Source organism: Podarcis raffonei, chromosome 4, assembly GCF_027172205.1.
Source record: "Podarcis raffonei isolate rPodRaf1 chromosome 4, rPodRaf1.pri, whole genome shotgun sequence".
Taxonomy (NCBI): domain Eukaryota; kingdom Metazoa; phylum Chordata; class Lepidosauria; order Squamata; family Lacertidae; genus Podarcis; species Podarcis raffonei.
The window spans coordinates 76,663,808-76,688,423 of NC_070605.1; the positions used below are offsets into that span (position 1 = coordinate 76,663,808).

The following is a 24,616-nucleotide window of genomic DNA, read 5'->3' on the forward strand; positions in this document are numbered from 1 at the left end:
ATTTCCGTTCTCATTCTGGGGCAAAGTTCTCAACTCTGCCAGGTTAATGGAGTTTGTAACCTGAAGCGTTTGTAACCTGAGGCGTTTGTAACTTGAACTACCACTGTACTTGCATGTTGTTCTCCTTTAAACTCTCTTTTGGGTCCTTTTCTAAATCTGTCACAGTATCAGTAAAGATTCAGGAGATTCATGCTGCTCTTTGTAGCTTGTTTTCAAAAGAATATAATAATTACAGCAATGACTGGATCAAGTTTTGGTGATGTCCTCTTTTTATGATGTGGTAAGAACATAATTTTGGGTTCTAGTGTTTCGAAAGTGTAATTCAACTCTTGTGTAGACAACCCTGTAGAATAAACACAGACCTAACTCCCAGTAACTGATATTTTTGCATAAACATACTGTTGTTTTTACTTCATGACAAGTGATAGGGAAGAAAGGAAACCGTAGAATGCAATTGTGGGGAATACATATTCTGTTTGCTTGATGGTGACATGTGCTATGTTTTTGTTTTGGTTGCATATTCATGGGGATAATTGTGGTGGGTGAGGAAAAGTGTACTTGAAGTGTTTTCCATCTTCATTTCCCGCCAGCTTGGATACATAGAAACCATACTTTTAAATGCATTTGTCATCCAAGATGGAGTCAATTAGTTTTTATACTTCTTTCTCTCCATTGTGCTCCAAAGCATGTTTGTAAAGAATAAGTAGGCCACACACAATGCTATCCCTAAACAGGTACTTAATACTATTTTGTGAGAAGATCTGGGAGAATAGATGCTGAATAGTTGATAGGATGGGAACGTTAGGCAGAGATTGTAGCCAGGTGCACAAACTTCATATTTCCTAAGCTACTGGATTTATCCTTGTATTTTAAATTAAGCATTTCCCCCCTTTAGCTTCTAGAGACGTTTTAATAAAAGAGCTGTGCTTTAGCTTTCCTTCTAGGGTATTCACCCTCTCAAGTTGACTTATAAAGGCAGTTAGCAAACCAATATAATAAGATTGCAAGCCAAACATTATAAATGTCATTAAGTGTAAACATTGATTCTTTAAATTATGGTTTTACAAATGATTTAAACTGTGATTCTATGTACAAGTTGTTTTAACTATTGCGCTGATGTCCCCTACTCTAGGATCATACAGTGAAAGTGGTTTATAAATGCCTATAATAAATTTTAAAAGTAAAATAAAATGAGGGCAGATGAAACCGCTGCTAAAACAGTGCCATAAAATCACCCCAAAGCAAATTCCTAACCGCCCCCTCAAACACTCCTATACTCCAGCACTCAATAATCCTCTGCATGAATATGTTTTAAATGAATGGCATTGATAGGGAATGAATGGAATTGGTAGGAAATGCTACAGCTACACCTTGCAATTGGCAGGAAGTGTATTTCCCCTCTCCTTCCTGCATGCTGGAATAGAGATCTTGTGGAGGGGGCACAGTGGTGTTCTCATGTGGAGTGTCTACCCAATGGGCAGGAAGGCAACCTGGAGCTTTGCTGCCTTTCCTACAGCTTTATCGGTTATGATGGAGTCCATTTGTCACATGTGGACTTTAACATGTCCTTATCAGATCTACAACAAGGCCTGATAGGCTTGCTCAGCCGTACTGATTTTTGTGAATAGCTTCCTGCCCCCCTCCCCATTTTATTTCCCTCTGGATCCACTGTTTACAGCCCCTCCAGAATCATCATCACCACCATCAAATGTTTACAGTGGTACCTCCGGTTACGAATTTAATGCGTTCCGGAGGTCTGTTCTTAACCTGAAACTGTTCTTAACATGAGGCGCGCTTTTGCTAATGGGGCCTCCCACCGCTGGCACGCAACTTCCGCTCGCATCCCGGGGCAAAGTTTGCTACTGGGAGCATCTACTTCTGGGTTAGCGGAGCTCGTTACCTGAAGCGTGCGTAAGGAGGACGGTTTGTTACCGGAGGTACCACTGTTTGTGCCTGTTACTCATGATAACACTCTCTGCTTGTCAGGTAGACTATATCCCACAATAGTTTATGCCATAATAAGTGGTTTAGTCTTTAAAGTGTTCTTTGTTTTTTGTTGCAAGAGATTAACCTGGCTACTCTCCAGAAGTTGTTTCAAGGATGGGTTTTTCCTTTTGGCCTTTTGGGCAACTGAGCCTTGTATGTGACTCAGGCTTAGTATCTTTTTCAGATGAAGAGCTAGCTATTGAGGAAGTTAGTTTTTGGGACATGCCCTTCCAGGAAAGCCTATGGAAAGGAATTTCCACCTGTCTAGACAGAAACATTCTGTAAGCACCAACTTATCAGGCAGGTAAGATGTGTACTGTGAGAAGGTGGCTGAGACAGTCCCCTGGGGCACATAGATTGTTTCCTTAAGGTTGGGTTGACCCTACTGTGTTCACAACCTTGAGGCCAGTTTTGAATTCCTGACAGCATGTATCCAAAAAGGACTTTCCTATCCCCCAGTGTTGATAGAACTGAAAACAGGAAGGCTACGCAGTTCAACAAGTTGCAGTGCTTGGCGTTTATTTTCAAAGCTCTGGGAGGTGGAGGAGGTAACAGTTGCGTGTTAAGATCCCAAGACCTCTCCCAATAAATAAAGACACAATTGACACGGAGTTTAGTTTAAGGTTATTGGCATAATTTTGGCCTCAACTTTGATTACAGATCATGAGTGGTTTGCTTAGGCATTTGTTCCTGACTAGCTGCACCTGACCTCAGCAGGGCAGCACTGACGCCTGGACTCCGGCAGACGTCAGTAAAGGAAAACATCCTGGGGGAGCATTGGACCAGGTTCAGACTCAAGCTCATCCCAAATGCTCCCAGGGGCTCTGGCATGGCCCTAACCCCTGGAAGGGGATCGGACAAAAGCAAGGCGAGCCCCTGGATTCCTTTAATGGAATACCCTAGCGTTGGAGGGGCAGGCAGAGCCTATCCACATCCCCTCCACCACCATTGAACCAATGCCTAACTGCCAAACCTTACAAAGCTGTGACGGTTTGCTACGCGGCAGGTGAAACCCAAGTGGTACCAGCCAATCGGCCAAATGGGAAAATTCCTACCGAGCCCCTGTCCCAAAAACAGACGACCCATGACTGCATAGCAAGCTCATAATGAACCCTAAATATAGGGAGGGTGGGCGGATGATCCGGTGCACGAGATGATAAAGAGGAAACTCAATGCAGCATGCAGTGGTATATATGGGTCCCTCGGTTAATGCATGAAACGATCCCATTGGCCACATTTACCCCAGCAACTGAGATACCACCAATCGGGTTGTTGTGGCTACCCAATCGCTCCCACCCACAACAGCAGTGAGGTCAGTCTTGATCTCACCACAACGTGTGCTCTATGGGAGGAGGACACATTTTAGTTAAGAGCACAGATGATCCTGCCTGTAGAATTAAGAAGAGAACACTTATTGGGCTGTATTATGAATGATGACAGATTGAAACAAAATGTGTATACAGTCATATCTTGGAAGCCAAATGGAATCCGTTCCGGAAGTCCGTTCGACTTCCAAAATGTTCGGCTTCCAAGGTGCAGCTTCTGATTGGCTGCAGGAGCTTCCCACAGCCAATCGGAAGCTGTGGAAGCTCCACTGGACGTTCGGCTTCCAAAAGAACACTCGGAAATCGGAACACTCACTTCCAGTTTTTGATTGTTTGGGAGCCAAGGTACAACTGTAGTATAAAATGGTCATTGGCCCATTTTATTTCATTTATTGTGGGTGACAGGTGGTCTCAATGCAGAGTTCTTCATCATGCATATTTGAATTGATGGCAGTCTCTTTTTGAATTGTGTGTATTCTAGTATATTTTACTGTAGTGAGCGGCACGATGCCTAATTTTGGTGATACAGCTCCTAGTGAGATTAGTGTTTGCAATTTGTAATGTGAACCAAAGGGACCCTACAAATTTTATTATTAATAAACTAGTTATTGAATTTTAAGTTTTATTTTAAGCACTTAAATACTTTACCACATGCATAACCAGTATACTTTCCCTTACAACATTTTTTAAAATTACATTTATACCCCACCTTTCTCCAAGGTGCTCAAACTGGTTTACATTATTCTCCCTCTGCTCTTTTAATTCTGAAAACAACCCTGTGAAGTAGGGCAGGTTGAGAGACAGTGAGTGGGTCACCCAGTGAGCTTTATGGTGGTTTGGAAATTTTAACTCTCGTATCCTGGATCCCAGTCAACTATATAGCCATTACAACACACTGCAAAACCCACTTAAAAAATATAGCCATTTTACTCAAAGTGTAATGAATGATAGTGAAGAATTAAATGTTGTTGTGCCCCTAGTGTTAATTAAGCTTTTTATGTAGACCAGTTTAAAGTAGAGGGCACAGCAAGGATGCAGAACAAAGTTGTTGTGTTAAATATGTCATGGTATTCTCTTAAGTTGGTCAATCCAAATAAATGACAAAATAATGTACATTGTGTTACTTGCAGCTTTGACGTTCGTGTTGCTCGAGCTATAATAGCTTTAAAAATACCTTGCAAATATAACAAAAGGAAGATAAAAACATATTAAAACATGTGATGGCTTCTTAACGGAAACAGTTAATGTGTAGTGGCTCATTTTCAACCTAAAAGTTTTTGAGTAAACTCTGTTCTTGATGAAAACAGTTAATAGCTCTTCTTTTTCCCATTTTTACCTTTCCAAGTTGCTGTAGCAACTTTTCATAAAGTAGTGTGAGTGTAAACCTGTCTTTGTTTGTAGTTTGAGATTGTTATTTTTTTACATTGGTCAAATATTCCGTGAAATTGAGCACACACCCATGTAGGTTTTGGTCTACCTCTTTTAATAGCAGGATCCTGTAAGCAGAAGAGAAGGAAGAGGTCTCCTTGTTCCCTACCCTGAATCAAGCTCTTTCATCCCCATCAAGCTGATGCATCCCCATCACTCATCTCTCCCCCCCACCATCATTTTATTTGCACACAGCCTTTCTATAGTGAAAACCACGCTCGCAGTGACTTGCAACATGAAACTATTTACATAATCAAAAATGTAAGAAAAGTAGTCATAAACACTAAATAAAACACATCACGAAGTATACAACCAAATTGTAAAAAACAACAACACCCCTACGTAAGTAATAATAGCTAAAAGTAAAGATGCAAAAAATGATAATATAAATAATAGCAACAAAACCTCCTAAACAGTACCCCAGCCCAAGAGTTTGTTCAGGAGATTTGGAGATGGCCGCGAAAGTATTGTGTGGGTGGATGACTCTGTAACACACCTTTTGCAGGTATTCCTATGACGAGCTGGAAGGTATTGCTCAATGGTTAAGAGTCATCCTGCATCAGTGGCTTATTTGATTTCAACATGGAACAAACATTCAGTGTAGAATTCCTCCTCTCTGCCCCCAAGCAGAGTTTTGGATTCAAGCCAAGTCTTTCAGATGTTGCTGTCTGCTGATATTTAATGTTTTTATGTAGAATTCTGAGAGAGTTCACATTTTGGGTAGGGCTCCCTGAGCATCGCCGGGGATAGGGAGTTGTCCTACAATTTACTTGAGTTTTGCAGTTTACATATATAGGCCATAGGCAATTTTTTCCCTTCCCATACAGCTGTTTAAATAGATACTTAGATAGGCAGAACTTAATTTGATTAAATAGATGTACCTTTTTCTAAACAATTAATGCATGCTTTAAAAAACTCCTGATTGCATGCATGGAAAGCTTTTGTGAAGAAGACCTTACTTGGATTATGATACCGAAGAGCTCATGACAGAGGAGAATAATATGTGTTTTATGACCATGCTTGCTTGGTCTTTTGAGACTGGATGTACCCCTGATTTGAACCTGGCCAACGGCTAAATGTGAAACACTAAATTCAATCTGGTTTCACGTTAAACAATGCATCCAATCTGGCTTTGTTATCAATTTACCCTTTCTAATTGAAATATTTTTAATTGGCCGTGCTCTGGTGTACTTCAGAAACGGCTGTTTTATGAGGCATGTATGTGGTCTCGTCCTTAGTTGTGCGTCCCCCTGCCTCCAATAAATCTTGTCTCTTAGTTTCAGTTTTATAGTATGAATGCAGTTTGGCAATAATGTGAAGGTTTGGGTAATGTGTGTGTGTGAGAGAGGGAGATAGGTAGAGATGGGGGGTGGGGAGTATTAAACTGGGATGTTTCTTCCACTACATTTGGAGTGTTCTCTGTAGGGTGAGGATTGAAAATTTTGCTTAGTATAAACAAACATTTTAAAGCCAGATGGCACGTAGTTTCATCAGTACTGGTCCAAGAGTCAAGAAGGCAGTTTCTGCATGTGCTGTAGAGGGATGCAAGGGGCAGATGGGGCTCATCAACCTGGGAGGGTAACCTATCTAGGAGAAGGAGAAATCTGACCCTAAACCGCTGTTGCCTAAACCCTAAATCCAGACTGGAGTCTCTAAGATGGTTGGATGGTGCCTTGTATGCCACCTTCTGGCAACTTCTGTAGCTCAGCTGGTGCCAAACGTATTGTTCTGTTTTCCTTTGGACCATATCAACCAGGCTGAGAAGGGGGTCTTGTGGTCTGGGCACCCAGGACCTCCATACACACCTCCCAGACTTGTACCCCGGGGAAGTCAGTTTGGTGCTGCTAACATAGCAGTCCAACCTCACTCCCTGGAGGCATATTCCGTTGTCTCTCGAGACAAACGGATGCCAACAAGGTTCACAGCTCAGAAGACTCTTGCCTCAAGCAAGGTGACTTGTCTGTCTTTGAAACACTTTCTGCTTCCAGCTGGAAATTTATTTAGTAAGTAGGGACTACATATGTGTTTCAGGCTGTATGTTATAATTCGGGGAGCACTGTCTAGCTGCAGTCTGTTTGAAATGAATATCTTCAGTTACTTGTTGCTAGTAACTCTAGATAACTTTTAAATTATATTGTCTGATTAGTCACGGTACTATATCCGCTCAGTACTATATAGCAGTCTTGCAGATAAACTAAGATAACACTGCTGCCAGGATGTTAACTGGAGCTAAGCAAACAGAAGATATAATTGCTGCGCTGTTTTAATTGGGCTTCTTTTATTGTACATTTTAATTGTGGAAGCTTATTTTGATGTTTCAATGAAATTGTTCTGTTGCCTATTTTATATTCTTGTCAACTGCTTATAAGCGATCTTGGCAATTAAGCAGTATATAGGTTAATAATGAGTAAACAATATATTTGGGGGTTGTTTCTTTGTATCTGTGATTTGAATTCTTGTTGTATATGATTGCCGGCGCACAATTTCCGTTCTCATCCTGGGGCAAAGTTTGCAACCCAAGGTACTACTTCTGGCTTAGTGGAGTTCGTAACCCGAAGTGTTTGTAACCCAAAGCGTTTGTAACCTGAGGTACCACTGTACCTTCAAGTTAATCACATATGTGTGTGAGGGAACATACAAACCAGCCTTGTATTTACAGAAAGGTGTTTTCCTTGGACAACCTAGAGACAGATATTAATTCTCATTAGTCATGTTGTTTAGGCGGGCTTGCAAACCGCCCCCCCCAGCAATAAAAAGTTGCAGCTTGCTTTAATGCAGCTCTACTTGACTGGCTTCCAGTTTAGGCGGGATAGGTGTTTTCGGTTGTGTTTTGCTTATATTATTGGTCACCTTAAGAATGACGCCTTTTCCGTCTTTCCAGATGAGCAACAAAAGTACAATTACTTACCTGTTTTGACAAGTGTGTACATTTGATATAAAATTATCTGCCTCCTAATTTACATCATTTTGAAGTTATCTGGGGGTCCCCCCCCCATGAACGTGCATTTCACCTGTAAAAGCCATTAAAAAAATCAATTTGTTATGAACATGTTTGTGAGCAAGCAACTGGACTTAAACAGCCGACAATGTGCATGTAGCTCCACATGATCTTTTCTTAAATGGATCCCTACGAGCCTTTGGCAGCTTCAAGCACATGGTTTCAAGTACCTGGATTAAGAGAGTATTGTGTGGCTAAAAACACTGTGGCCATGAAGTTGCTTCCAAGTAGTTTCTAGTGACAGAGTGCATATATGAATCTGATTTCTTGAACTTAACACACACCCACGCCCACCCACCCACCCACCCTTAACTTCATTTGTGACAAAATGGTACAATCTGCCATTTGCTCAGAAATCAGGTACCGTATTTTTCGCTCTATAGGATGCACCGGACCATAGGATGCACCTTGTTTTAGAGGGAGAGAACAAGAAAAAGAAAATCTCCCCCTCTCTGCTCAGCGCCCCTTCAGCGAAGTGGCAGGAGAAACGAAGCCCCTTCCATTTCTCCTCCCGCTTGGCTGAAGGGGCGCTGTACAGCTCTCCCTCTCTGCTGAAGTCAGGAGAGTCTTGCTCTCCCGGCTTCAGCAAAAGGAACCCGAAGCCTGCAGAGCGCAGAGGCTCCGAAGGCTTCAGGCGGCTATCCCAGAAGCCTGGAGAGCGAGAGGGGTCGGTGCGCACTGACCCCTCTCGCTCTCCAGGCTTCAGCGAAAGCGTTGCTATTGCTGAAGCCAAGGAGCCTGCATTCGCTCCATAGGATGCACACACATTTCCCCTTAATTTTTGGAGGGGAAAAAGTGCATCCTCTAGAGTGAAAAGTACGGTATTCTTCCCCTGGAAATGACTGTGCTATTGAAAATACAAACTTCTGAATTTAATGAGCCATGGCACCTGCTGTGTAGAAAAAGAAGCACAAGGATATTGTTTGAATATGTTGCCTGGCTTGAGAGGGACTGAATGCAATCCAGAGTATCATCTGTGGCTATAGAAGAGCTAAGCACATGGAGATCCCATAGAATTGTGTAGCGAACATCCATGGCTTTCAGTGGTAGTTAAAAGTTTGCTTAAATTCTCTCAAGCACAGTGTTCCTGGTGTGATATTTAGCACAATGTTTATATGTTTTGGAGAAGGTTGAGAGAGGAAGCATGAATGTAAGTGTGCCTTCGGTTTGCACACTCTGGAAAAAGAACTGTGGCTCCAGCATCTCTCACAACATCAGGAACATGCACACACACCCTCTCTTGGATGTGAGGAGAAGGTCAAGTCTTTTATGCTTTCTCTTTTCACTTCCCTCTAACTTCTAAATCAGTTGGCACTATTATTTTGGTAAAAGTTTCAGGTCCCATTTTTATTTCTTAAAATGTTTTATTCCAAGTTCCAGGACTATCTTTCCAATGAATAGTTGTAAGCTACGTTAGAAACTCAGACACATAAAGTAGGAGCCAAAAGGCTCCTTAAACCAGGGTTACAGCTGCAAAAATGGAATGCCAGTTGCCATTTTGGGGCCAGATGGCTCGAAAGTTAAAATTCTATATATGTTTTTTTGGTTCCCTAAATTCATTCTGGTGCAGATAAAATATAACTGATTAGGGGTGCCAACTTGAATAAAATATTGGGGGCGGGAGCAGGTAAGCCCTGCCCTACATAATCATATGACAAGATGCATGCACACCATTTGAATGGCAATGCCCATCAACTGGGGGGGGGAGAGCCCCCTCAGGTATTATATTGGGGGGGGGGAACCTCCATGGCCGCTAGGAGTTGGCTCCTATGTAACTGATATAATTCTAAAGGATGTGTTGCTAGTGTGTGAAACAGTCAAAATCCAAGGATTTGCAGGCATGCAACTCCAGATGGTGGAGATGTCAGGCACCAGGCATCTTGACTTGGTTGCAAGTAGTCAATAAGGTAAAGGTAAAGGGACCCTGACCATTAGGTCCAGTTGTGGCCGACTCTGGGGTTGCGGCGCTCAACTTGCTTTATTGGCGAGGGAGCCGGCGTACAGCTTCCGGGTCATGTGGCCAGCAGGACTAAGCTGCTTCTGGCGAACCAGAGCAGCGCACGGAAACGCCGTTTACCTTCCTGCCGGAGTGGTCTCTATTTATCTACTTGCACTTTGATGTGCTTTCGAACTGCTAGGTTGGTCGGAAAGTGGTCAATACCCAAGTGCAAAGTGCACCTGGTGCCTGGTGAATTTCAAATGCTGGTTGTAAGGGTGATTTGAATTGGATTATATTGTATACGTAAATTTTGCTGTGTACGGTCACATAACATCAGGGGTCAGCATTTTTTTTTAGCTGTGGGCCAGTCCACTGTCCCTCAGACCTTGTGGCGGGCTGGAGAAGCGGCACGGGGGGGGGCTAGAAGAAGAGGTATGGGGGGCAAGTAGTCCTCCTCCCCAGCCCCAGCCACTGCACTTACCTTCCTTCCCTGGGGCTGCCACCACTGCTGCCGCTGCCGCTGCCGATTTTTGTGGGTAGGCAGAGCGAGCTCGTCTGCTCTGCTCTCTGGCCCACAGGAGACCAAGGTGGCGGAGGGAAGATGAGCGGTGCAAAAGGGCTGGCTCTTGAGAGGGGTTGCTTAAAATGGCGCTTGGCCAGCTCACCCCAGCCCTCTTCCTCCTCTAGGCAGGGCGGGGGGAAGCCAGGAGGAGGGAGAAGGCGGGGGGGGGGAGGAATGGAATGGAATGGCACAGGAAAAAAATATTGCAGCCCGAACTAATAGAATCCCCGCGCCAATCCATGGATAGTCTGCGGGCCGGATCCTGAAGGCAAATTGGGACCTGATCCAGTCTGCGGACCTTAGTTTGTCGACTCCTGCATAACATGGTGGCATGATGTTCCCACCTTTTGAATTCATCGTGCTAATCAAGCAACATTTCATAAAAATTGTTTCTGTGACTCAAAAGGTATCAAGTAGGTACAGTATATTGGCAACATTACTGAGATTTCTGTATACAGAATTTGAACTGGTACTGAACTTTTTCCCGAGGCACAATGGAACAGTAGCTGATTCTGAGCTATATACAGAAAAAAACCGAGTTAGTGTTGGAAAATGCGACCTTACATAGGTTTAGATGTAGGGTTGACGTTTTTACTCCCAACCAGGGTTATTTAAGACATAAAATGCTTTTTCATTGGAAGTGGTAACTTTGTTGCATGACAGATCTCTCTTAAAATTTGATGCCACAGTTTCAAGACTAAATGGAGCGATGCTTTGTAAGTTCTTAAATTCTTAAAGGCCTCCTTGTAGACTTCCTAGAAAAGGCCTTTTGTTCTGCCTTGGGAATGTTTCTCCATTCATGTGACTACAACTAGAGAATAAATTATTGTACGACATAGACACAATGGAGGAGATCCCCACTTACACTCCCAATGAGCCAGTGATTATTATTTTTTAAATGGAGCCTGTTCCTCACCCATTGCTTGTTTTTATTATCCTTCACATTATTTCAGAGGGAAATTGCTTCTGAAGTTACGCTACATAAGTTTGCCATAAGTTTAATTCTTACTTAGTTAGTAGCAGTTTAGGAAGCACATTCATATCTGGATTAACTAATACCAAATCCGGAGATTCATATCTCCTGTGTGTAGAAACATACCCTGTCCCTGTGAAAACACAGTGCAGCCCTTCCTCCTTTGTCTATTTTAAATGGCATTTTAGGCAGCTTTCAAGAACTTTATACAGTGGTACCTCAGGTTAAGTACTTAATTCGTTCTGGAGGTCCGTTCTTAACTCGAAACTGTTCTTAACCTGAAGCACCACTTTAGCTAATGGGGCCTCCCGCTGCTGCTGCACTGCCGGAGCACGATTTCTGTTCTCATCCTGAAGCAAAGTTCTTAACCCGAGGTAATATTTCTGGGTTAGCGGAGTCTGTAACCTGAAGCGTATGTAACCCGAAGTACCACTGTATATCATGGGCATTGTTACTTTATGATAACTTTTCAAGGGGCAGAAGCAGTGAGTCTAACTAACTGATGCCTGTTTAGGGGAGGGTTCAGTAAGACAGCCCCCCGCTCTCCCCAAATCTCCAACTTAACTAAAGCACAAAAGCAGCATGCAAGACAGAGGCAAATCGGGAATGCTGACTGTCCAGAAATTAGCTTCATTTTCTCCCTCCTCCACAGTCTCTTCCTCTTGATGAATAGCTTGACTGGTGTCTCTGAATTTATGTATCTCTTCTTGTTTTCGTCCTCATTGATTGTATCTGTGTTTGGTTGTGACACACACTCACACGGTCTCCCTATGGGATTGGTGCGTGAGAAGCTGCTGCTTGAGGGCTTTGAATGGATTTAGCCAAGAATACATACAGTTCTTATCTTCCAGACCCCCAGATGTGCAATTTCGCTGCTTGTTCCTTGCAAGTCGGCAATGGCCAGCTTTCACTCACTGCCTGTGCATTCAGCGGGATCCGTCACAGACTGCGGCGGGTCACATGAGTCTGGGTTTCTTTCTTTTTGCTGGACTGTGTGCATGGTCTCATTAGAATGCTGTTGCATCGTCCAATCTCTGTCTGGCAGCAGCGATGACTCCTGCCTCATAACAACAGTAGGATATTTGAGGTCTCCTGGTGTGCATGCGCACTTTGCTCTGCTTTCACTGGGTAAAGAAAAAAAAGACCCCCTTTTTCTGATTCTGTAGAACTCTGGCACAGGCTTTCGTCCAGGGAATACAGCTTTTCTCTGAACAGCCTAGTGTTCCTGAATGCACAGAGCCTTGGGATGATTTTTTAGCAAGGAAAACTGGCAGTTCTGCATTTTCTTGAGGCTTGTTTGCAGAGGCTTTGAATAGGCAAGGGAAAATGGTAGGGGCTTCCTAGTGTCTAAGGCCAGCAATTGTGGGCGTTTGCCTTCCAGCTGCTCCTCTGTGAGGCCCAAATAGACTGGTGAGGATAGAAATACAAGCCAGGGGTATGAATTGGTAAAGAGAGGCTTGTGGAAGCCTTTAGCATCACTGTTAAGAGTTCTGTTTCTCCACAGTCATAGACAAAGCTAATGTTTAGCCTCAGAATAAGCTTCTCATCACAGAGGTATTCCTTTGTAAGCTACTTCAGATGTGATGTGCTGGGATAATAATACTTAACGCTTTTGCATTCTAGAGTGTCTCTCTCCCCTCTCACTCTGGTGAATAAATAACTTGGCCTATCGCACACATGCATGCAGGTAAATAACCATAATTCATAATAAAAGAATCATATAATTGTAGAATTGGAAGCGGTCCCAAGAGTCATCTAGCCCAACCCTAAATGAAACCTTAAACCAAGGTTATGGGCACATCAACAGAATGTCTAGACGTGTTTAGAATACAAAGCTGAAAATGAATGAGCTGCAGCAAAAATATTATGTTCATTTTTCTAGTCCTTCCCCTGCCCACCCACCTAATACAGTGGTACCTCGGGTTATGTTAGCTTTGGGTAATGTAATTTCGAGTTACTAATGCGGCAAACCTGGAAATGTATACAGTGGTACCTCAGGTTACATACGCTTCAGGTTACAGACGCTTCAGGTTACAGACTCGGCTAAACCAGAAGTAGTACCTTGGGTTAAGAACTTTGATTCAGGATGAGAACAGAAATTGTGCTCCAGCGGCGCAACAGCAGCAGGAGGCCCCATTAGCTAAAGTGGTGCTTCAGGTTAAGAACAGTTTCAGGTTAAGAACTGGCCTCTGGAACGAATTAAGTACTTAACCCGAGGTACCACTGTACTTCTGGGTTTCTCTTTGCACGTGCGCAGAAGCAGCGCCTCTGGATGCAGACTTTTTGGGGTAAGTACGGAGCCCCGGTGGGGAGGCAGAAAAAGGTCCTCATTTCCTTCCACTCTTCAATTTTAATCTGAAATCTTAGATGCACTACTGCGCCCACAGCTCAGAAACTGCTCACGCTAATGAAATTCCCTGTCGCAAAATGCGCCCAAAACAATGTGAGTTTCAAGCACTGATTTGAATAGAAATGACCATTAGTATTATATTATGATACAATAATAGTAAAAGATTCCTGCATTGCAGGGAGTTGGGCTAGAGGACAATCGTGGTCCCTTCCAATTCTACAATTCTATGAAATCAACAGTTGCAGTTAATTGAAAAATATATCATAAGTTTAAAAGAGCATAAAACACACCAATAATTTTGTTAACAGTATCAAACACCAATAATGTAATATTATACCCACATTAAAAAATTCCTTCCACAGTTCACAATAAAGACACCTGGCAATAATATATCTAGCCCACATCCAACTTGAAGCAGAATAAGAGGAAAAGATAAAACATGATAGCCACAAAGCAGTTAAGGCGGCGCATTCTCAGGAAGCAGAAACAGAACCTTCTCTCACTAAGATCCCACAGTCTTGACTTCTGGATTTTTTTACTGCAAACTTTTTCAAGAGTTGATTCTGTAAACAACAGAAATTGGGTTTGTTTTTTTTTTTTAAAGAAGCTTATCCACATGACAAGTGTTCCCCATGACAGCTGTTCGGCCATGTATATTTTTCTGCCTTAGCTTCAATAGTTGGATGAAAGTGTTTTCCTTTGTTTGCATCGCACATAAAACACAAGATCCTTCTATCGATCTTGCGTGTCTTTTGGAATAAACATATTTTTTAAAATCACCCAGTGCTGACTTCAAGCTTTGGTGTGGTAAATGTGCCAAAGCATGTGACCTGTGGATTATTTGTAGCCTGTGGTGTGCTTTTTAAAGTGTGAAGTTGGGTGTAAAGTTTGGGCTGTTCTGAGACTACTTTGTGCATAACTCTGGATGCTTCCCATCAACAGACAGTTGAACAAGTCTCTCTCTCTCTCTCTCTCTCTCTCTCTCTGTGTGTGTGTGTGTGTGTGTGTGTGTTTGCTAATGCTATATTACCATGATATAGTTTCACGATATGTAGCCCATTTTGGAATCGCAACATTTTGTTTCCAATATGTGGATCTTCAGCCACAGTAGAGACCACTGATTCAGCAATTCAAATAATAGAAATTGTAGAATTAGAAGGGACCCTGAGGATCGTCGAGTTAAATACCCTTCAATGCAGGAAGCTGGCTCATACTGCATTATAATTGAAATTATCTAAAAATTGCTGTGAACCAATTTGGGGGAGAGGTGGGGTGGATGGAATGACACACCTTAAAAAAAGGAGAATGCACCTGGATTCTCAGGGATAGATGAGGGACCACAGAGTAGTATAAGCACTGGGGACGAAAGCTAATATGGGAGCATAGTCTGTATGTCTCAGCTTACTCTATGTCCCGGTGATTCACTGTCCTTACTCGCTTCTTCATGGTATGGATGTTGGGAAGGTCAATTTGAAGAATTGCCAGCTGGGAAAGGCTTGATTTGTTACCCCCACAAAAAAACCAACAACTTGGGGAGGTTTACTTGGGTGATGAAAGATGGAACTAATGCACACCGTTCATGTTAGGGAGAGCGTCAGAGAGGAGCCCAGCGATGACAGCAATCCTGTATAATGCAGTAATTTGCCCGGAGGCAAGTTGCTTTCTTAATTTAGTATCCCTAGTAATGTTAGTAACACACAACTTGCATTTTGCCTAAGGCTTGTAGAATTCCACATAACAGAATCTACTTGAGCAAGTAGCATCATGGAAAAATCTAATTCTGGCCATTGCTTTATAGAAGCAATGCAATGAGATCCGGTTATAAGACTTTGTTTGAGTGCTTGGATGTTCCTCATTCACCATTTGCTTGGTCAATGCAGCACCCATGAGTTACTAGTGTCTTTTCTTTCCCTAACCTAACTGCCAAGTGCTCCTAGTTTTTGTTTTTTGTTTTGTTTTTAAATCTTGTTAGGATTGGAACTGAATAGTATCTACTCTGTGGTACGATTGTGCCTCAATCTCTGAATGAAATTTCTGTCGTCTTCTAAGCATCAGTTTATGTTGGGCTTCCTGGTCTCTTGTCTGTGGCTGTTTGTTTTAGAGCATCTTCCCCAAAGGAACAGTGAAGCAGGTATTTTGGGCCTATTCTGATTCTGTGCCAAGGAAAGCAAAGATCTTCACATATTCTGTTTGATTTGCACAGCTTATTCTGGTCCAGATACAAGTATTTACAGAGCTCGAAATCTTCTGGAAATAATTAATCGAAGTGACAGGAAATACAGTCGTACCTCGGAAGTCGAACGCCTTGCGAAACGAACATTTTGGGTACCAAACGCCGCAAACCAGGAAGTGATTTTTCTGGTTTGCAAATGTCTGCTGCTGCTTTCGCTGCTCCAGTTGGCTGCAGGAGCTTCCTGCAGCCAATCGGAAGCCGCGCCTTGGTTCCCGAACATTTTGGAAGTTGAATGGATTCCGGAACGGATTCCGTTCAACTTCTGAGGTATGGCTGTACTGTAATTACTATATGCATTCTTTATACACAGTGTTGGTTTATAGTTTAGTAGTGGGAAACCTGTGGAACTCCGTAGGTTGTTGGGTAACATCTCCCAATCAGTTCTAGCTAGCATGGCCCACGGTCAGGAATGATGGGAGTTTTGGTTCTTCATTATCTGGAGAGCAAGAGGTTACCCAGCTCTATAAAGAGACATATAGAAATGCAAGCAACAGGAGGAACTTCTGCAGCAATTCTTGTTAACTTCCAAAACTATTTCCATGAATGCAAGTCTAAGAGCATGTGTTGAAAACAAAAACAAAAGATGCAGCAGTCACTTTCCTGATAAGCTGTCTCTTGAAAAACAGACAAACAAAAAACCTCTTGTGCCAATCGCTTGTTTGACAGGAGAATAGTTTGGGAGTTCTGTATGCTTTAAATATAGCTGAAACGTTTCAGTGCCTGTTCTGTGTTGACACTGTATAAGCTGTGATCAGTTTCTTGCCCAAGTCCCAAGATCTTTAAGTATTGCATACATTTATGGTGTACCATAAATTGAATTGCCTTTAAAATAAGGTTTTGAGTGCTATGTTTGGCTTGGGACAGTGGGAATTCTGCACTTCCCACAGTCTTCTTTTCCCATCCCACAGCTTGACATAATTCTCCCCAAGGGCCTGGGGGCTAGTAAATCCAAACTCTTTTCACATCCTATCCTTAGGAGCAGCAAAATGAATTATTAGTTTTAGTGCACTTCGCTGCTTTGTAGAAAACACTGAGTTTTGGAGCAGCAGGAATCTTTTGAAGCTGCTGGGTCATGACTCTGTTCCTCACAAGGAGGAACGACTGCAGATTCTAATCTTCCGAAAGGGTGTGAATATGAGGAAAGCTATACCTTGCGCAAATGCTGTGAACAGATTCCTATCTCTAAATACTTAAGTTTGCTCTTTGCTTTTCCAAGGTGTTTCTGTTTCTTCTCCCTCTTCATGTATGCATTAGTTTTTTTAAAAGCACAAATGATGCATTTAAATGGGGAATGTTTGCAGAATGCTCACCTGTCTCTGCTTTGTGCTCTTCATTTAATCTTTTCTTTAATTCTGCATTTCTCTCTCTCTCTCGCTCCTTCGGTGCAGCCCCCCTTCAACTTGTAGTAAGATTGTGGGAGGGGCATGAGTCACTCTTCATCTTATATAGACTGTTGCTTTATTTCCTGTACCGAGATGAAGAAGAGCTCTGGAGTGATTATAGAACTAAATTACTCAGTGAGCAGAGGTTACAGTGCTGGGATTTGCTTTATCAAGTCCCCCCCCCCCCCACTGAAAGAGAACGAGAAGAGTTTTACTGATCTATTGAAAGTGTGTTGATTTGGTGGCAAGAGCAGATCATCTATCATCAAGGGCAAGTTTGATTCACTGCTTGAAGGTTCCACAGCCCTTGAAAAGCAATTCATTCTATAGCCCCAGCTACCATTCTAAAGCCTGAAATGAGGCTTTTACACACACACACACACACACACACACACACACACACAATTAAAAGAACACCACCCTTTTGGATGAGACAAATAAGTTCATTCTGTTCAATTTCTCTTATTGGCCAATCAGATGCTTCTGGCAAGCCTTTCAAGAAGGCGTGAAGGCAATAGCTCCTTACCTTTGGACATTAGCTGCTGGTGCCATTCCTCATGGTTGTAGATATAACATTGCGGCAGTGGCAGGCAGAGTGCAGAGAAGTTTGCAAAGCCTCTCCTGGCGCCAGTCCTTCCAACCTTGCAGGACATTTCAGGTTGAGAGGTTCCATGTGGAACGACATCAAAGAGCAGTGCTGGTAGAAACAAGCAGTTTCCATGGAAAGGAAACCACATTCCGCTCTTTGAGCAACTTCCCATCAGCCGAGGGTATCTTCATATGTGGAGTGGGTGGGTGTGGCTTGCCCACGTTGGTCTGGTAGGCCAAATTTGACCTGCATGATGTTAAACATAGGCTTTGTGGTCCAAATTGCATAGCTTCGAAGAACATTGTTTTACTTTTTAGGATGCAGAATCTGAGGTTAGCAGGATCAGAGGCGGACTCACTGAAGGCTGATAACTTCAGTTTCTAGCAATCACTTAGTGCAATTTTTAATAAAGCTCATGTTTGCTCGGTTCCAGAACAGGGGTGGGCAGACTTTTGTCTTATCAAATCCCCTCCTATTTCCATTTCCTTTTTCCGTGGTCTAGCTTTAGAATGTTACCAGCTGAGGTTAATTCTGACATGCACGTACATAACTCAGTATCGAATGGCTGGACAGCTTACTTGATAATTCACAGCTGAAATACGATCCTACCTTACATTGCCATATGATGAGAGGTAAAGAGCTGTATGTGAACTCTCCCATTGTCATTTGGGTTCTGGAAAAAAGAAGCTTTTGCATATTTTGAACACAGTTTTGATGACCTGCTCCCTAAGATCTATTTGGAAGGCCCCATGGCTCAGGAATGATTGGTTCTGATGACAGAAAGAATTTTCTCTCTGGTCATGCACAGATTGTGGAACATCTTTACCTGTGAGATGCTCTCATTGTGAAACATTTTTTTATTACTTTTATGCAACAATCCTTCATCTGTAAAACGATTTTATCTGCTGAGCCTATCTTAATTTTCATCCTACTACTGTTGGATTTTATTGTTGTAAGCTGGTCTTGTTACACTGCAATTGCATTGGAAAGGGAGGGTTGTGTGGGTGTGTTTGTGGTGCATTACATATGTGTGTGACACACCACATATGAATCACTGAAATTTCTTGGGTTGCCAAGGGTAGATTCAGATTTGTTTGTTTGTATCTAATCATCAGACCTTCACAAAGTAAGAGTTTAACAAAGGGAGTTATGCATGCAGGTCCTACTATCCAAACACTCATTATATGAAAATACAGGTATCCAAACTTTGCTGTACACACACCACAGATTCAGACATCCAAAACAGCTGGACGTGCATTTAGTAAAGTGGTACCTTGGATTACAGATGCTTCAGGTTACAGACTCTGCTAACCCAGAAATAGTTCCTCGGGTTAAGAACTTTGCTTCAGAATGAGAACAGAAATTGTGTGGTGGCAGTGGGAGGCCCCATTAGCTAAAGTGGTACCTCAGGTTAAGAACCTGAAACTGTTCTTAACCTGAAGCACCTCTTTAGCTAATGGGGCCTCCTGCTGCCGCCGCGCCGCCGGAGCAAGATTTCTGTTCTCATCCTGAAGCAACGTTCTTAACCTGAAGCACTATTTCTGGGTTAGCGGAGTCTGTAACCTGAAGCGTATGTAATCTGAAGCATATGTAGCCTGAGGTACCACTGTATCTCCTAGTTATAAGATGCAGCTTTTTGTTGTGTGCACATTTTTTACAGAGGTCCAGCTCTGAGGGCCTTCTGGCGGTTCCCTCACTGCGAGATGTGAGGTTACAGGGAACCAGGCAGAGGGCCTTCTCAGTAGTGGCACCCACCTGGTGGAACACCCTCCCATCAGATGTTTATTTGCAACTATCTGACTTTTAGAAGACATCTGAAGGCAGCTCAGTATTGGGATATTTTTAATGTCTGATGTTTTACAATTTTTTATATATGCTGTAAACTGCCCAGAGTAGCCCAGCCAGATGGGTGGGGAATAATAATAATAATAATAATGATGATGATGATGATGATGTAATGGAGGAGTTAATGGGAAAGCAATGCTGTGGGAAATGGAATAACTTTTCTATTGTCTTTTATTTTACGCATTAATAGAATGGCTAATGGTTCCTTCTTCTCTTCTTAGGGTCGACATGTCAAGACAGGCCAACTTGCAGCTATCAAAGTCATGGATGTTACTGAGGTAAGTTGAGAGTCATCATTCCTTTCTTAAGGAAAGCATAAAAGGAATTTATTCAACCCTGAACCCTTAATCTCTTCAGGAGGAGAGAGATCTTCACAACAGCATGCATGCAGATCTCTGGATTAGGACCAAAATGAAAAGAAACACGCACTCATCTGATAATGTCGGCGTCATCACAATAAACCTATACCCTTTTTAGGTTGAAAAGGAAATGGACCCAATAAAGATCCCAAAGGCCTTAAACGCAGAAACATCTGCTAAAATGTTGAGCAGATTGTTGGCAGAATTCAGCAGTGTAAAGCAGTAGTTGTAATGGACTCGGGGGGGATTCAGCTTCATATGAGAACGGGGAGAAATTAACCCAACCAGAGAGATAAAAATATACACCTGTAGTTAAACCCTTATCTTTAATAGCTTTAGTCAAAGGCATTAAAAAAATAGACCAGTTTTTCATCTAGAAGTAATATTTTAAACATCAAATGGAAGGTTAATTCTGAATGGTTAATTCTGCATTTTACAAACAGGCAAGATTTATTCATCGACTGTGTTTTATTAGCTCAGCAGTGCAAAATCATTTTGGGCCAAACAGCCTACTGTTCCAGTACCTATTTATTTATATAAATCACTCGGCAATATGAAAGCTTCTTTTCTTGTTTTTCAAAGAGAAGGTATTTTAATTGGCAGAATTATTTAGCTATTCTGGGTGGCAATTTTAGAGAATCTCTTTCCCCCCCCCAAGAGGCTTCATCCAGAATATTGTTTCATTCTGAATTTGACATCCAGTTTTTTGTTAGGTGTGTGCTTGCTCATGCAACTGAAGACCCTGCAAGACTAAGCATCTGGGTTAACAATACTTAAAAACAAAACAAAAACAAAACATAAGGCAGCGAGTAAAGGCTGCTTCCTACACGTATAAGAACTCAGTCATTCTCTGTATAATATCTGTATACCAGCAGAACAAGCTAGAGTTTGCCAAACATGGTTTAATGTGGGGTGTTTTGTTTTTTTGTTTTGTTTTTAAAAAGAACGGTGCGTTCTTCCCATATAGAGGGAATTAATGTGCAATGACAACTTGCTTGAAGCCTGTCATAAAAAGACTCACGATTAAAGTAATTGTAATTAATGTAGGGGCAAGACATTCTTCAGAAAGTAGATGGTTAAAGATATCAATGCATGAAAAGCGTTTCCTGCCAGTAGTGCACCTGGCCATGGAGCCATAAGGCCTTTTAACAGTCTTCCTTCATAGAAAGGCAGAAGTAGATACATTGGGTGGCGCCAGCAAAGGATATATTCTTTATTCTCTTCCAGCAGGTAACAGGGTTCAAGTTTTGGAACAATAATATTCTGTGGTCAGGCTACTTGCAGAGAATGATCCTCCCTACCTCTTGGGGAGTGATTCACTCTTAAAACCAACATGTTGGTCAGGACACTTTGTGGAAGATGCTTGGTGTTAATTTTATAAAGTCATAGTTTGAAACAAATACATATTCTTGTGCAGCTGGAATTTCTGCCTCCAGGCTGTGTAAAAGGTTCTGGGTGGCGTGAAAGTGAGAAATCAAGCCACTGTAAAATATTTTAATTTATCCGGATACTTTTAAGAAGGAAAATGCTTTAAAGTCACAGTTCCTAGTAATACGATGAACACCTATCTTTAAGAGGAAGAAGCCGACACCAAATTTAAAAGTAATGATGGTGCAGAAACTATTAAAATATGACATTTGTTCAAATAATGTGATTTTGAAACTGCACATGTAAAAACAGATTGCAACACTTATCTTTCCCTAGCAGATGTGGGGACATCTTAGTTAAATGAATATCCTTTTGAAAGAACTAGCTGCTGTTGGTCAGCTTACAGGCCAGCATTGCTTGTCCCGCTCCCTGCGTGATCCATTAAATTCAGGTGTGACTTTATTAAGCAATATTGCTTAATCTTGGTTGTCAGTGCTTGGTTTGATGCTGCATGAAAATCAATATAATATGCCTCCTTCATTTCAGTATAGATAATGAAGACTTCTTGCTTGTTGAAGGATCATGGTTTGGGTTTTCTCCAAATGTTCCCATGTTGTGGCACTCATTTAATTTTGTTGTGACTTTTGTGGCTGTCTGTTCAGCATAACTTTTATTTGGGCTGAACAGTCCAAATGGATTACGTTAATAATGTTTTTTGATGCAGGCTGTTGTTGCTCTTGCATAAGTTGAGAACAGGAGTTGTATCCATGTCTAAATCTCTAGTGTATGCAAAGTGTATTTTTATCTACTCTAGTAAATCAATCAGACTTGGATTTGTTGGAGGTAAATGACAAGCAGAATTAAACTGCTAATAACTTATTTAAATACCACCTGTGAGTGCTTGTTTCTGGCCACAAAATTATGAAAGGTTGGAGGAACGCGATTCTGCTGCAGACACTCGCTGCAGGGATTTGAAACTGAAGTCTGTGGAGCGGGAGAAGATGATGAAATACCTGTAGAAAATTTTCATAGGCTCACCTTGTCTGAGTCTTCAGTGTATGCAGTGTTTAGCTTTTTCAGGTTTATTTATACAACAGTGGAGGGTTATATATTGCCTCTTATTGAAGGTTGGGAGTTTGGGTTTTCAGGGCACAATCCCTGATTATATCAACGGAAGCCCTATTCAACCATTGAAAGCACTGTTAGGCTCATGCATGGAATTAGTATTCCTGACAAAAGCCCAGAAATTCCCAGGTGGAATCATAGACTTGTAGATTTGGAAGGGACCATGAGACTCTGTTGCCCAATGTGGGGCTTAAACCCTGAGATATTAAGAATTTCATGCTCTACCATCTGAGCTGTCCATGAATCGTGGCTGTGACTAAAGTGTTGATTCACATGGCAGCATTATGTATTCTGTTTGCATTAATGTGCAGTGAGGGGTCATGGGAGTGAGTGAAAGAGGCTTCTGTGTACAACATAGGTTGTACACAACATCTGATGGAATTGAGTACGTTGGCCCAGTTTCCACATCACAACAAATAGTGGTTAAGAGTTTATAATGTATCGTGGTTTGCTGCTTGGAACAAAACAAACCACATTCTCTGTTATGGACATAGTGCTAAGCCAGGGGTCATGGTTTGTGCTGCCACTTGTGCTAGGAGTGAAGTAGGAGGCATCTTGCATGTTCATGGCAGGCAACTATGGTTTATTGTGCCATGTGAACACTGGGTGTGTGGTCCGTCTGTCTCAGCTATGTGAACCGTTTTGCTTGTGGCAAATGAATTGTGAGCTGACACTTAAGACTCACTTAATTGTGTACTTTGGAGTCACTGGCTATCAACAGTAAACTTTCCTTATACAGTATACAGTGCTACCTCCGGTTGCGGACGGGATCCATTCCGGAGCTCCGGTCGGACCCCAAGGTTTCTACAACTGGAGGGACCACTTCTGCGCATGCATGCGCAGCAAAAACCCAGAAATTTACTTCTGGATTTGCCACTTACATATCCCGAAGTTTACGTAAGAGGAGGGATACGTAAGGTACGACTGTACACAGCTATGCCTGCCTCAAGTAATTATTATGTTTTTCAAAAGTTACTTAGTCTGGAGGCAAAGGTGTGAAAGGAATCGACTTTCTACCATCACTGAAATCTGCTAATACTTTCCTGGCTCCTCAGCTAAAGCTGCATTCCTTTCCAGTACAACTTTAAAAACTGGCTTTCCTCTTGAAATGTAAGGACCACTTCTCTTAACTACGTCACTGCGAGGGGGGGGGGGAAATAGAAACATTTCAAATCGTGGCTTATTGAAGTGTTAAGCTTTTGTAGGCAACAGTGCTAAGCGAATCAGATGAGGAAGGCTGTGGCAAACAAAAGCGCATGACGTAATAATAAAGAGGTTAGTATGGAAGTTGTCATGGCATTTAACTTCACAAGTTTTTGCTGATGAAGGCGAACGCTGCTACGCCTTAAGAATGCATAATATTGTGATTGCCACTGAATGGGTGAGCCTTCTCAGACTTGGGAAGGGAAGAGGGAAGAGAGAACTCACTGGGCTCTAACCTCAGCTGAAACCTATTAATCTCTCTCAGCTGCTGCAGTCTATTCCGAACTTCCCTATGGATGAAAATGAGCCTTTGAAAGTTTTCTGTCAAGTTCCAAGGAATGTTGAATCAGGGCAGCATCAAGCCTTTAATGAGCAACTGTAAGGCACAGCAGTAGCGGTACAGAGTTACTCTTTGTAAGGCAGCGCTGGAAACGTATTTGCACAACTCCCCACCCCAAACACACACTCGTGCACACATAAGAGTTTGTAAGAGTCCTTTGTCCCCATAGGTAAAAAAACTAAGCCTTAAATGAAGCTGCAGGCAGATGCTTAACTGTAGCTTTTTTGAAAGATAAGGAGGGAGGGAAAAAGTCCTACTGCTTTGAATAAGCAAAAAACTTCATTTCCCTGAAATTCAGTCAACTTTTTGTTTATTTAAAGGCGACAGCACTTGCCTTTTCAGGCAATGATTCAGGCATGGGAAATTGAATAATACGTATAATGTCCTAGTCACCTTTTTGTGTTTCCCCCCCAAAACCGAATGGTTTTTTTGTTCGCTTGTTTTCTGAGTAAGGGAGGTTGTGGTATTTTGTTTTTTAAAGGCAAAAGGGTAAACACTTTCACATTATTGGGAGTGATTCTCTCCTTCCTCCATGGCAACTCTACATGTCCTCTGTATATTTTTATGTTTCACTAGAGGGAGAAATTCCCATTGACTTCCAGATTTAAGCT

At 42.2% G+C, this 24,616-nt stretch overlaps 1 protein-coding gene across 4 annotated transcripts in view; it reads left to right on the forward strand.

Moving 5' to 3' along the window:
• Positions 1-24,616, forward strand: part of MAP4K4 (mitogen-activated protein kinase kinase kinase kinase 4) — a 133,476-nt gene that overhangs the window by 36,321 nt on the left and 72,539 nt on the right. For all 4 annotated transcript variants that reach the window (XM_053384221.1, XM_053384223.1, XM_053384222.1 and 1 more), the window contains exon 3: positions 19,832-19,888. In XM_053384221.1, the coding sequence (XP_053240196.1) occupies positions 19,832-19,888 (57 nt within the window). The remainder of the gene's footprint in view (positions 1-19,831; positions 19,889-24,616) is intronic.